This window comes from Eulemur rufifrons, chromosome 23 (assembly GCF_041146395.1).
Source record: "Eulemur rufifrons isolate Redbay chromosome 23, OSU_ERuf_1, whole genome shotgun sequence".
NCBI classification, from domain to species: domain Eukaryota; kingdom Metazoa; phylum Chordata; class Mammalia; order Primates; family Lemuridae; genus Eulemur; species Eulemur rufifrons.
The window spans coordinates 11659453-11671836 of NC_091005.1; the positions used below are offsets into that span (position 1 = coordinate 11659453).

The 12384-nt window shown below is 48.3% G+C and overlaps 1 protein-coding gene across 4 annotated transcripts in view; it reads left to right on the forward strand.

Annotated features, from left to right (window-relative positions):
- The window catches only part of DUS2 (dihydrouridine synthase 2), a 36261-nt gene that overhangs the window by 17688 nt on the left and 6189 nt on the right, over window positions 1-12384 (forward strand). For all 4 annotated transcript variants that reach the window (XM_069497963.1, XM_069497962.1, XM_069497961.1 and 1 more), the window contains 7 exons: window positions 150-193; window positions 2001-2061; window positions 3625-3672; window positions 7988-8053; window positions 8234-8304; window positions 10263-10349; window positions 11677-11845. In XM_069497963.1, the coding sequence (XP_069354064.1) occupies window positions 150-193; window positions 2001-2061; window positions 3625-3672; window positions 7988-8053; window positions 8234-8304; window positions 10263-10349; window positions 11677-11845 (546 nt within the window). The remainder of the gene's footprint in view (window positions 1-149; window positions 194-2000; window positions 2062-3624; window positions 3673-7987; window positions 8054-8233; window positions 8305-10262; window positions 10350-11676; window positions 11846-12384) is intronic.

Sequence of the window (12384 nt, forward strand, 5' to 3'; positions counted from 1 at the left end):
CTTTTTCTGCTGGTAGTGAGCTAGTCCGGTGAGCTAGCTGTTCAAGAGAAAGCCAGCCTCACGTGTGTGTATGTGTGACGTACATGGATATGTTTGTGCATGTGTACCTGTGTCAGGGCAGTGGTTGATACAGCCTCTTGTGTTCCCAGGGAACATCAGACGCAGAGCGAGCCCTTGCGGTGGCCAGGCTTGTGTAAGTTCCTCCTCTTTGGCACTGCCTTTATTACTGCTGTGAGCTGTGAGGCCATAATGTTACTGGTGACCTTAGAGGTGACCACCCATCTCCTCCTAGCCCATTACCTTCTGTTTCCAGGTTGAGAGTGCCTGGTTTCCTTCTCTGTGGCATCCAAGGGCTGTACCCCCAGTGCCCAGATCCCAGAGACTCTCTGTGTGTGAGGGGACTTGTTTGTTAGTGTTTATTCTTGATAATATCATGACTGTGAGTCCTGAGGCTTTAACTGTCATGAAGTATATATAAGACTTAGTGCTTCCTGAATTAACAAAGGCAGGAGAGTACTATGGGTAAAGTGATGGGCTTGAAGTTAAGACAGAATTGGGCTGGAATTCTGGCTTTGATCCTTGTTAACTGTGTGACCTTAGGTACGTTACTTAACCTCACTGAGAACTTAGTTCCCTCATCTATAAAACAGTACTACTGACTGGGGGCGGTGGCTCACGCCTGTAATCTCAGTACTTTAGGAGACTGAAGCGGGAGGATCTCTTTTTTTTCTTTTTTTGGAGACAGAGTCTCGCTCTCTTTTGCCCGGGCTAGAGTGCTGTGGCGTTAGCCCAGCTCACAGCAACCTCAAACTCCTGGGGTTAAGCAATCCTTCTGCCTCAGCCTCCTGAGTAGCTGGGACTACAGGCATGTGCCACCATGCCCGGCTAATTTTTTCTACTATATATTTTTAGTTGTCCAGATAATTTCTTTCTATTTTTTAGTAGAAATGGGGTCTCACTCTTGCTCAGGCTCGTCTCGAACTCCTGACCTCGAGTGATCCTCCCGCCTCAGCCTCCCAGAGTGCTAGGATTATAGGCGTGAGCCACTGCGCCCAGCCTGGGAGGATTTCTTGATGCCAGGAATTCAAGACCAACCTGAGCAGCACAATGAGAACCTGTCTCTACAAAATATAAGGAAGTTAGCTGGTCATGGTGGCGTAAGCCTATAGTCCCAGCTACTTGAGAGGCTGAGGCAGCAGGATTGCTTGAACTCAGGAGTTTGAAGTTGCAGTGAGCTGTGATCATGGCCACAGTGTTCAAGCCTGGGTGACAGAATGAGACTCCATTTCAAAGAATAAATAAATAAATAAAATTAAATAGTACTATCAACCTCTGGCCTAGGGAAGGGTAAATGAAATAGTGCATGTAATTGTCTTCTCAGAATGTGGCACATAGTGCTTAGTGTTAGCTACTGTTGCTATTTACAGTAAGAGTGAGAAGGAACTCAGGCAGGAATTGCTGCTGATCTCAGACCATTCACTATGTATGTACCAGAGGATGGAGCGAAGCCCTTTCTGCATCTGAGCATTGTTTGGAGTAATCCAACCGCACAGCCCAGCCAACAGAGGCGTCCTGTAACTCCCACCAGAAGCAGCGCTCTGGGAAAGGGCTCTTGTGCTCATGTCACTTTTCTGCATTGACAAATGGCTTTCACTACCTCAGTCAAAACTGCAGCCCTGGGATCAAGTTCAATGTGCCTGCCACTCAGTATTTGAGTTATCTGATATAATTCCTAAGGAGCAAATTTTCTATATCTAGCCCTTTATGGATGTGTGCACACATTATGTCTTTCCTTTGGAGCTCTGCTCAGATGAAGCAGTTGCACATTTTAGGGACAGGTTTCTTTCCCTTTTTCATCTTATGTCATTGAGGGTTGGTGTGTTTCACAGGGCCAGGGACACAGTAGGATCTTCGTGAACACAAACCCATCTGTGCCTTTTACTCTACCTTCTTGCCTTAAATTGAATATTTATTACCTTTTCTCCTTCACCCTTTTCCAGAGAAAATGACGTAGCTGGTATTGATGTCAACATGGGCTGCCCGAAAGAATATTCCACCAAGGTAAACTGATTTCTTTGTAGTCCTCACAAAAATCAGATGCAGATTAAAAGAGGCTAACGAGACATGACAGTGAAGTTTAATGCTTGACTCTGGCCTGCATTGTGTGGTAGATGGGAAAATGCTCCAAAGAATATTATTAGATGAACTGGCGAAATTAGAATAGAGATCATAGTAGATTAGGTAAAAATACTGTATCAATGTAAATTTATGATGTCGATAACTCTTCTGTGATTATATAACAGAATATCCTTATTCTTAGAAAATATACACTGAAAGCCGGGCTTGGTGGCTCACGCCTGTAATCCTAGCACTCTGGGAGGCCGAGGCATGTGGATTGCTCAAGGTCAGGAGTTCGAGACCAGCCTGAGCAAGAGTGAGACCCCGTCTCTACTAAAAATAGAAAGAAATTATCTGGCCAACTAAAATACATATGTAGAAAAAATTAGCTGGGCATGGTGGCGCATGCCTGTAGTCCCAGCTCCTTGGGAGGCTGAGGCAGTAGGATTGCTTGAGCCCAGCAGTTTGAGGTTGCTGTGAGCTAGACTGACGCCACGGCACTCACTCTAGCCTGGGCAACAAAGCGAGACTCTGTCTCAAAAAAAAAAAAAAAAAAGAAAGAAAGAAAAGAAAAGAAAATATACACTGAAATATTTAGGAGTAAAAGTATAAAAAAAGACCAGGAAAATCACTAATAATCCCATCATTAAGAGATAACCGTTGTTGTTACTGTCGAGATTTAAGTGGTTCCATGCGTTGGTGGGGCTTTTGTTAGAGTTTGGCAGGGTTTGGGTCCTCAGGACTGGGACATTGTTGGTAGCGGAGGAGAAGGGCCTAGACAAGTAATGCAGACTGTGTGCCTCTGTGTGGCTTTGTTGGTGGTGGGGGTATCTCAGTAAGTGTTAGGTATGATAGGAAGAAGGTACATTTGATCTCTTTTCAAACTGTTGCCCAGGCTAGAGTGCAGTGACCTGATCATAGCTCACTGCAACCTTGAACACCTAGGCTCAGGTGATCCTTCTGCCTCAGGCTCCAGAGTTGCTGGGACTAGAAGCATGCACTACCATGCCATTTAATTTTTCTATTTGTTGTAAAGGTGGGGTCTTGCTATGTTGCCAGGCTGGTCTTGAACTCCTGGCCTCAAGCGATCTTCCCACCTTAGCCTCTCAGAGTTCTGGGATTACAGGTGTGAGCCACATGATTAGCCAGATTCATTGTTTTTTAAGGGCTTGGGAGATGGTGGGATTTAATTTATTAAGACACTGAGACCTGGGTAGGGAGTGGGCAGTCTTAAAAAATAAATTTTGTAGAGCCCACTTCCAGATAGATCTGTTTTGTCAAGGGGAGAGTGATAACTTCTAGAATTTACCACACTCCAGTTCCAGATATTATACACATGGATGCTGCTGCCTTTCTGCTTGGTTTGGAGATGTGCCAATTGCCAGTGGCCTTGGTCCCTTGGGGGCAAGTGCTGGGGTGGGACAGGTTGCCACACCAAGTTGCCATCCTGTGGGGAGGGTGATCTTGCCCCAGCTGTAAGAAGACCCTGTGTGTGTTTCTCCTTAGGGAGGAATGGGTGCTGCTCTGCTGTCAGACCCTGACAAGATTGAGAAGGTAAGTCTTGCCTGGGTGAAAGCAGGGGTCCTCAACCATGGCTACAACCTAGAGTTGTCCAGAACACCTCCTCTCCATCTCCAGATTTACTGGAGTCTACCCAGTCTCTCCACCTGGGGCCTCGAAATGTTTTTAAAAAGGTTCTCAGTAAGTTTTTTGTGCAGCCAAGTTTGGGAACCCCTGTGCCAGCCTACAGCAGCCTGGAGTTCCTTAAAAGCCCAGAGCCAGGGGCATGGCAACTGAGAGCCTGGGGGTCCTGAGGATTCAGAGCCTCCTCTGCACCACCTCACTCCCTTCTGGGATGATCATGAGAGGAGAGGCCAGGCCACCTTGGTGAGGACAGCCTCAGTGGCAGTATGTGTTTGTGGGCAGGAGTGTGGGGGTGGATTGGCCTCTCCCAGGGGCTTGATGAGAGCAGCAGTAGGTCCCCTGAATACTGGCAGACTCCACCAGCCCTCTGAGAGCAGGCCAGGCCAGGGTCGGATGAGGCAAGCTGAAGTTAGTCTCCTTCTGTTCCCTTCCCTTGGTGATTCTGCATGCCAGTTTAATGAAGCCCTGGGGACAGGTTGGCATTCACCACCCAGTGTTGTGCACTGCCAGGACATGTGTGGGGATGATGTTTTCTGCTATACCATACATACCTTTTGCTTTTCTCTCCCGGTCTACCAGTTCTCTCCTTGTCGTTCCTCTTAGCTCCTTTGTTTTCCTTTTTTTCATTCTCTATCCCCATTTCCCTGTCTGGGCTTTAAGCCTCACAGTGTCTCCCACAGGCTAGAGCAACCTGGAACTCAGGCACCACCAGTAAGAGCTGCCATCATTTCTGCTGGCTGCTGTGTCAGCTGCTAAGCCCTGTGTATTCCTCCGGTCCAGCTGTCTCTGGGATATGGGAAGAACACTGTGTGTGTTGGCTTGGTGCCTCCTCAGTTTTCCCATGTGCAGCCATAGATACTGTACCTATAGTGTCTCTATAATGTGCCTACAGTGTGCCTATATAATGTGCCTTTTGTTCCCTAAACCCCTTGAAGTAGACAGGGTAGGCATTTGCTATCTCCATTTGATCAAGAACAATAAACGAAAGCACAGAGAGATAAAAATAATTTGCTCAAGATCACGTAGCAACTAAGTGGCAGGCAGAGCCTGCTTTAGAGCTATAGTCTTGTGACTCCTAACATAGCATCGGTGCCCCCTCTGATGGCATCTCAGGTTTAAGGTGCCTGAGTGTAGTTTATAAGTGTCTGGCCACAGTTCAATAGGTGCCTGGACTTAGGAACCTCTAGTCAGGCACCTCTGTGCAGCATGGAGTGGAAGTGTACCCTGTGGGTGTCAGACCGGTTGCCACACTTGGGAGAGGGGCCCAGAAGGAGGGATGTGGGTCACAACATGTGCATACAGGCACTTCCATTCTCCTCCAGCCTCCTGGCTTCTCGGACCCATGCTGTTGGCTCTGTCCTCTCCACTGTCCTGCTTTGAATGAGGCAGATTTCATCCGTGAGGCAGCAGAGACACCCTGCACCTGAGAAGCCCAGTTCATTCCACTGCTTCTCTGGTTGGGCACTCAGATGGCCAGGTAGAACCAGAGATGGGTTTGCCCCCCAGAGGGGAGGTTGTAGGCTTGCACAACAAAGCCAGATGTGACTTAGGTGTACGGGGCTCGATTCATTTCAGGCCCAGATTGTACTGACAAGCTGGGTGACAGATTTGTGGGTCCTTCCAGGCTTGGTATTTTAAGCCCATGGTTCCATCCGTGGGAACATCTAAGTACCACCTGCAGAAATTTTCTCCAAATAAAGATGCCTCTTTGGGGTCATGAAAAAGTTTGGAAATACATAGCATTGATGGCTGCACAACATTGTGGATGTAAAGAATGCCACTGAAACATACACTTAAAAATGTTTATGATGGCAAATTCTCTGTTATATATTTTACCCCAATTTTTAAAAAGGGATGTTATCTGTTGAGAATTCTGAATACCCTTGGGGTGCGTAGGAGTGGAGAGTGGTGTATCACTCTCTTGAAAAAGCTTCCACCAGGTAACTGTGGTATACCCTCCTTGAATTAAGAACCTCAGTTTTATTTTTATTTATTTATTTAATTTTAATTTTTTAGAGGCAGGGTTTCACTCTGTTGTCCAGGCCGGAGTTCAGTGGCATGATCATAGCTTACTATGACCTTGAACTCCTATGCTCAAGTGATCCTCCCACCTCCACCTTCCAAGCAGCAGGGACTAAAGGCATGCTTAAAAATTAGCCACCATGTTTGGCTAATGTTTAAAAACTTTTTGTAGAAATGGGGTTGTGTTATGTTGACCTGGCTGCTCTTGAACTCCTGGCCTCAAGTGATCCTCTCACCTCAGATCCACAGTGCTAGGATTATAGGTGTGAGGTACCATGCCCAGCAGGAGCCTCAGTTTTATACTATAAGTCAGTAATATCCTCTGTCTCATTCCTGCCTGAGATTCCCTGTGCACCCCAGGAATCCCCCTATGCACGCGGCACTTGGGCCAGGGCTGACAGTTGGCAGGTCTCCCTGATTTCCAAGCCTACGCTTTCCCTTCCTCCCATCTGCCCTCTCCCCTATAACCGGGGGAGCTAAGGGTTCTGCTTTTCCTACGATGGCCAGTGGATCTAATGGGGCAAGCCTGCCTTGGATAGGTGAGCTGTTACTTTCCTGAGATGTGATCTTGGCTCTGGTCCTTTCCCCCCAGAGACTTTCACACCACAGAGACATGTGGTGTGAATTGGATCTGGAGAGCTGGGTGTCCAGGAGAATTTCATGCTAGAGCCTGGCCAGAAGACAGAGTCTAGTGCCCTTTCTCATCAGTGTGATCCTTGCCAGTGGCTAGAGCTTTAGCTTACCTAATTTCCTTCCTAGTCCTTAACACACTCAGGAAATGAACAGAAATACTGAAGATCTACTTGGATGAAATACACCAAAAGGAAGTTCTGCAAGACAGAGAATTGGATCAGACCAGCTTAAATCACCAAATATCAGAGGATTCTAAGTGAGAACTTGCAGGGGAACCTTCCAGAGATGTTGCTGTAAATATGAAGGGTAGGAATAGAGTGAGAATTTTTATTCTGTTTCCTGATCGACCTGGCAATCTTCCCTTTAAGGGTTAAGTGTCCCTTTAAGGCCGCCAGCATGACCCTAGGACCTCAGGCCCAGTCTGCCTCCTGGGGCAGCACCTGGGGACTGTTTCTTCTTGCCACTCCCTAGTAATTGTGCCTGGGCCAGCAGGTCCTGTCTTGCTTATGAACTGTCCACCTGTCAGCCCAGCCTCCTGCTCTGATGTCTTCTGCAGTGGCCTGCCTCAGCCTGTCCCTGAGAGAAAGCCTTCCTCTCCTTATTCTTGCAACCTAGCTCTCTGCTGCCCTCGCCTGTCTGGAATCAAGATCGGTGCTTGATGTTCCCTTGCTCTGCTGCACAGAGATCCAGTGCTTGCAAGAGGGCTCTTGGGATCACCTTCCCTCCATCTTTCCTGGACTGAAATGTTTGATGAGGGAAGAAGATAGCAATGCCACAGACATGCAGTGTCATCTATACCTCTCTTGATCTCTTGATCCCTGATTCTTGTGTGGTCTGATCTTGCTACTTCCCTGACACTTTCCTGTGTGACTACTTGATCTTTCTTTGAAATCTTTTGCAATTACTATGCAATAAGCACTTTTTAATATGTTGAATATGTTGTCTTTTCCTTTTCCAGTTTCACTTCTATATATTTGACTACCCTAAAGAGAGGAGTACATGAGGACAGGGCCCCAGGCCCTTAAAGGCCTTCCTGCTCCCTCAGTCTGCAGTCCTGGGGTAGCACTCAGGGAACATCGCCTTCACCCAGGAAAGAAGCTGTCAGCCATATATTCTTAACCAGGGCTAGACCTCAGAATCAAATTGTGTGTTGGGCAGAGCCTTTTGGAAACACACATTCCTAAGCCCTGTATCTAGAGACCCATTCAGGAAATAATGGGGTAGAATCCAAGAGTCTATATTTCTTTAGCTCTCCCGATAATTCTAATGTGTGTCCTGGCAAAGGCTCACTGTGTTCCACACAGATAAGCATGCAGATTTATTCAATCACTCATATGTATATTTAACAAATATACATACACCACTATGTGCCAGGCAGGGGATCGCTGGTGCTGGGGCTTTAGCATAGAACAAAGGCAGACCCCTTACCTGTGGAGCTTACACGTATATGTGCACAACAGACACATACATGCACTCATGAATACAGACACATACATGCACTCATGTTAATAAAAGCAATGTAGTGGTGTGTTCAGAAGAGGTAGGTGCTCTCGTGTTCTTCTCTCTGCAGATCCTCAGCACTCTTGTTAAAGGGACATGCAGACCTGTGACCTGCAAGATTCGCATCCTGCCATCGGTAAGGATGGTGTGTTACATTTGAAGGTGCATTCACCTTGGTGATGTTGGATTTGGGGATATATGAATGATTCTTGAGGTGCTGAATTAGGTTTGGAGGATGGGTGGCGCTGAGCCTACTGTAGGAGGTGGCAGCTGTTCTGGGGCTTCAGTAACCACACTGGACGGTCTTCTTCCCCAGCTGGAAGATACCCTGAACCTTGTGAAGCGGATAGAGAGGACTGGCATTGCTGCCATTGCAGTTCATGGGAGGTGAGTGGTCACCTTTCTAGTGACTGACTGGTAGGGAGGTCCCCAGCCATCTTAATGATCTTTCCCCAGACCTCAGGTGACAACAACTTCTTTTCTACAAATTTGGCAAGCCTCTGCCTTGCTGTGCCTTGTTCTTTAGATATCCCATGAGTCCTGAATGGGCTTGCATTTTTCTTTGTTTCATTCATCGAGCACCTAGACACTGAGCTTTAGAGACACAGAGAGACCAAGAAGAAGGAGAACCTCCCCTACTCTCAGGATGTACACATGTTAGAGTTTGAGTGATTTGCTCAACATTGTACCATGCAGCCAGTAAGTGGTGGAATTAGAATTCTGACCCCGAATTTCATTTTGTTCCTCTTGCATTGAGAAAGGCTTCTCCCTTGAATGACCCCAGGTAGATTGCTATTCTTTTAAAGGCACTGCCTCTTTTTGTCTGTCCTTGTTGGACTGCCAGCTGTCAAAATGATTACTTTCAACAGTCCTTATATGTGTAGCTGCTGTGCTCTCTGCTGAGAACTGAGGTGTTTCTGAAGGTTACCCCCAGTTTCCCAATCAAACTTGCTCCCTGTGTCCAGGATGTCGTTTTGTACAGAATCCTAGGTTAGTAGACTTTAGCCAGAGAGACCTCTCTTCTCTGAGTGTTGTTCCTTTGGGTTCGGGGTTCCAGTAGGAACAGCTCAGATTGTTGGTTGTGTCTATCATAGCATTTTCCAAGATGGGAACCCAGAACTCCAACTTATAAAACAGAATAGCAGAGCTGCTTGGATTGAAGCCAGGAGGGGAGGTGAGAGGCCACACACGTGCACATAAGATCCTTCCCGAGGCAACATACTTTGGACTCAGATTTTCTGGTTTCAAATTCCTGCTCTGCTGCTTGTTGACTGTGTATCCTCGGGCAAATCACTTAACCTCTCTGAGCGCCACATTCCTCATTTGGAAGTTAAGATAATTTCTGCTTTGTAGGGTTGTTGTGAGGCTTTTATGAGATTGTAAATATAAATCCTTGGCACAGTGCATAGAGAATTCTCTTAATAAACAAAGCTATTGCTTTTACTGGTAGTTGGGAACACTAAGAAGACAGATTTGGGTGAGTTTGAGGAAGGACTTTCTAGCCATCAGAGCTGTTTGGGATGGGCTGAAACTGGCTGCTGCGGATGTAGGGAGGTAAAGGTGGAGGCTAGGTTGACAGGGCCTTCTGAGGGCCTGTGGCCCTTGACCCTTTTGTTGAGGAGCATAGTGAGGAGACATACTCTGATATCAAAGGCTATCTCGTCAACCACCTCTCCTGCTTTACCTCTGAGCACAACTCAGGTCTGGCCTCACCTCAGCATCCCTAAGAATCACTCACTCATAAATACTTCTTGCAGTTGACCTTGGGAGGAGGGGCCCTAGGTTGTTGTCCCGCCTCCCCTGTGGCTTGTTGTGACAGCCATGATCTGTGGCCTGTCATGGCTGCCCTGGACACGGGGCCTACCCTGTGTCAGGTGCCTCTCACCAGGATCAGCTGTGCAACTTGGCCGCGGCATAGGCAGCTGCATGGGAGTGGCCAGTCTGAGCAGCAGCAGCTGTTCCCAGTCCCTTGGAGAGGGCAGGACTGGGACAGTAGGAGCAGCATTCTTATGGCACTGTCCCTCATCCCTGGCAGAGGTGAGAGGAAGTCAGGGAAAAGCAGCGTGACCATGGAAGCCAGGCTGCCCATATTGGCCCTTTGCAGCCATGCCTCCCCTGTAGGCCTCCAAGAGCTGAGCTGGCCTCAGGAGGGACCTGTGCTGTTCCTGTCCCTCATGACAGAGTCCTTCTCCAGAGGCCAGGGAGGGCCAGCCTCTGCAGCCTGTCCTTGATGACCACATGGCCACCTGACCTTCCTGAGGTTCCGTATGGAGGACAGCAGGGTTTGGCTGAGGTAACCCTGGCCTTTGACGCTCAGCCCTCAGGCCCATCTCTTTTTCTCCAAGGAAGCGGGAGGAGCGGCCTCAGCACCCTGTCAGCTGTGACGTCATCAAAGCCATTGCTAATGCCCTCTCCATTCCTGTCATAGCCAAGTAAGCCTCCCTTCTTCATCTTTTACTTTATGTCCTACCTCATTCAGAAGGGACTTGAGCTGGCATACAAAAAATGGAATGAGATAGCACCCAAAAATGACCGTAAGGAAAAAGAGAAAAAGGGTGGGATGGAAAACGAAGGTGGGACTGAGGCTGAAAAATGTCTACGTGTAAGTCAGGCCGATTGGCCTCTGGTGCAGTGGGCAGGGCCCAGGGCATTGCGCTGGATGGGCTGGGGGTAGGAGTGTTCAGAGGCAGGGAGAGAGCAAACAGGTGGCCACGGAAGCAGGCCCAGGGGAAGGTGGTCACCCCCAGAGTTAGGCATGCAGAGTGTAGGGAGCTATGTGACGAGTACCAGGCCACAGCTCATAGCGCCGTGGCTCCGGGCGCATAAGGCAGCTCACAGAAGCAGAAGGCAAAATTCTGTGCAGCTGCAGGACCAGGGACCTAGGCTAGTCAGTGTCAGGTCCCAAAGATGCAGCTCAAAGTCGCCCCTGGGAAGTGAGACTATATAGGCCAGCTGGGAGTCCAGCTCAGCCCTGCATCTTAGGACTGCACTGAGCCTGAGGGAGCCTGGGGTGTTGGGAAGAGGGCAGCCCTGACAAAAGGCATGCCTGAATGGTAGGAGGGAGGAGCTAAGCACAGGGTGCTAGCTAGGCCCGGCCTTCCCTGGAGCAAAGAGTTTTGGGAGTGGCTTGGAGAGAGCAGGGCTACTCAAGCCTTGGCCCTGTCTATTCTGCTGCCACCTGAAGGCCCTCCCCTTCCACATGGCTGTCTCTGGACTAAGGCTGCTGCCTGACCCCGATGAAACACATGAGGACAGAGCAGTTTCCCCTGGGGGTCTTTGGAGCAGCAGGGTGGAGGGATGGGAAATTGTGACCTAAATGAGCCTCCTTCCTTCCTCTCATGATCACCAGGGTGCCTCTTCCCCTCTTCAGGGTTTTGACTCTGTCCTTAGTGGCCATGTTGGTGGCCCGCTCAGCTTCAGAGTTTTCCTTTGGCCCAAATACCCCAGTTATAGACCCATGTCTTCAGATGTGGGCTGGCTTTAGCCACTGTTTCGGATGAGAAGGAGGGAAAGTAAATTTTCTGGAATACCTATTAGGTGCCAGGCATTGTTTGGGCTACTTTACATACATCCTCTTACTTAGTGCTCCTAACTTCATAATGGGGGCACGCACTGTAATCTCTACTAAAGCTCTTATACCTGAAAGGACTTGGCCAAAGCCACACAGTTAATGAGTAGCAGATCTGGGAGTTGCCTTTTTCTGAAAATGCTGGTAGGTTCCATGACAGGGACATCTCTAATTCTCCTGTTGCTTTTCAGTGGAGGATCTCACGACCATATCCAACAGTATTTAGACATAGAGGACTTCCGACAAGCCACGGCAGCCTCTTCAGTGATGGTGGCCCGAGCAGCCATGTGGAACCCATCTATCTTCCTCAAGGAGGGTCTACGGCCTCTGGAGGAGGTCATACAGAAGTACATCAGATATGTATGTCTCTGCGCTTCTTCAAAACAAACATTTCTCACTGTCTGCCGTATTCCTGCAGAGAGCACTTTGTGTGAGCCCCCAGCTGCCAGCAGCTCCTGTTTTTCTCTCCTTTTCTTTTTAGCTCTTATAGTGCAGCATTGGGTCTCTCCAGCTGCAGTGCGAAGAGAAAATGCTGGGATGTGTGCCCCTACTATCTCCCCCTTCTAAAGCTTCTAAAGGAGTGGGGGTCATAGCAAGGACCTCTGGATGCAGGATGCTGTTGGGGCCCCAAACACATAATATCTTTTTCCTTCCCTTTCATACCTGACATGTACTCAACACGCATGCCTATAGGTTGGCATAGGAGCAGCCACAGCCAGGAGGAGCCATTGTAGCTGTTGTTGTTGGGGACAGATTATTTCCATAGAGACTGCTCACCTGATTTGACTCATCGGTCAGAATCACTTCTAAAACTTTTCTGTTCCTGATTCCCAGAATGCTTTAGCCTATGAGTTAGGGAATAGCTTAATTTTAACCTTCTCCTTAGGGAATAGCTTTTT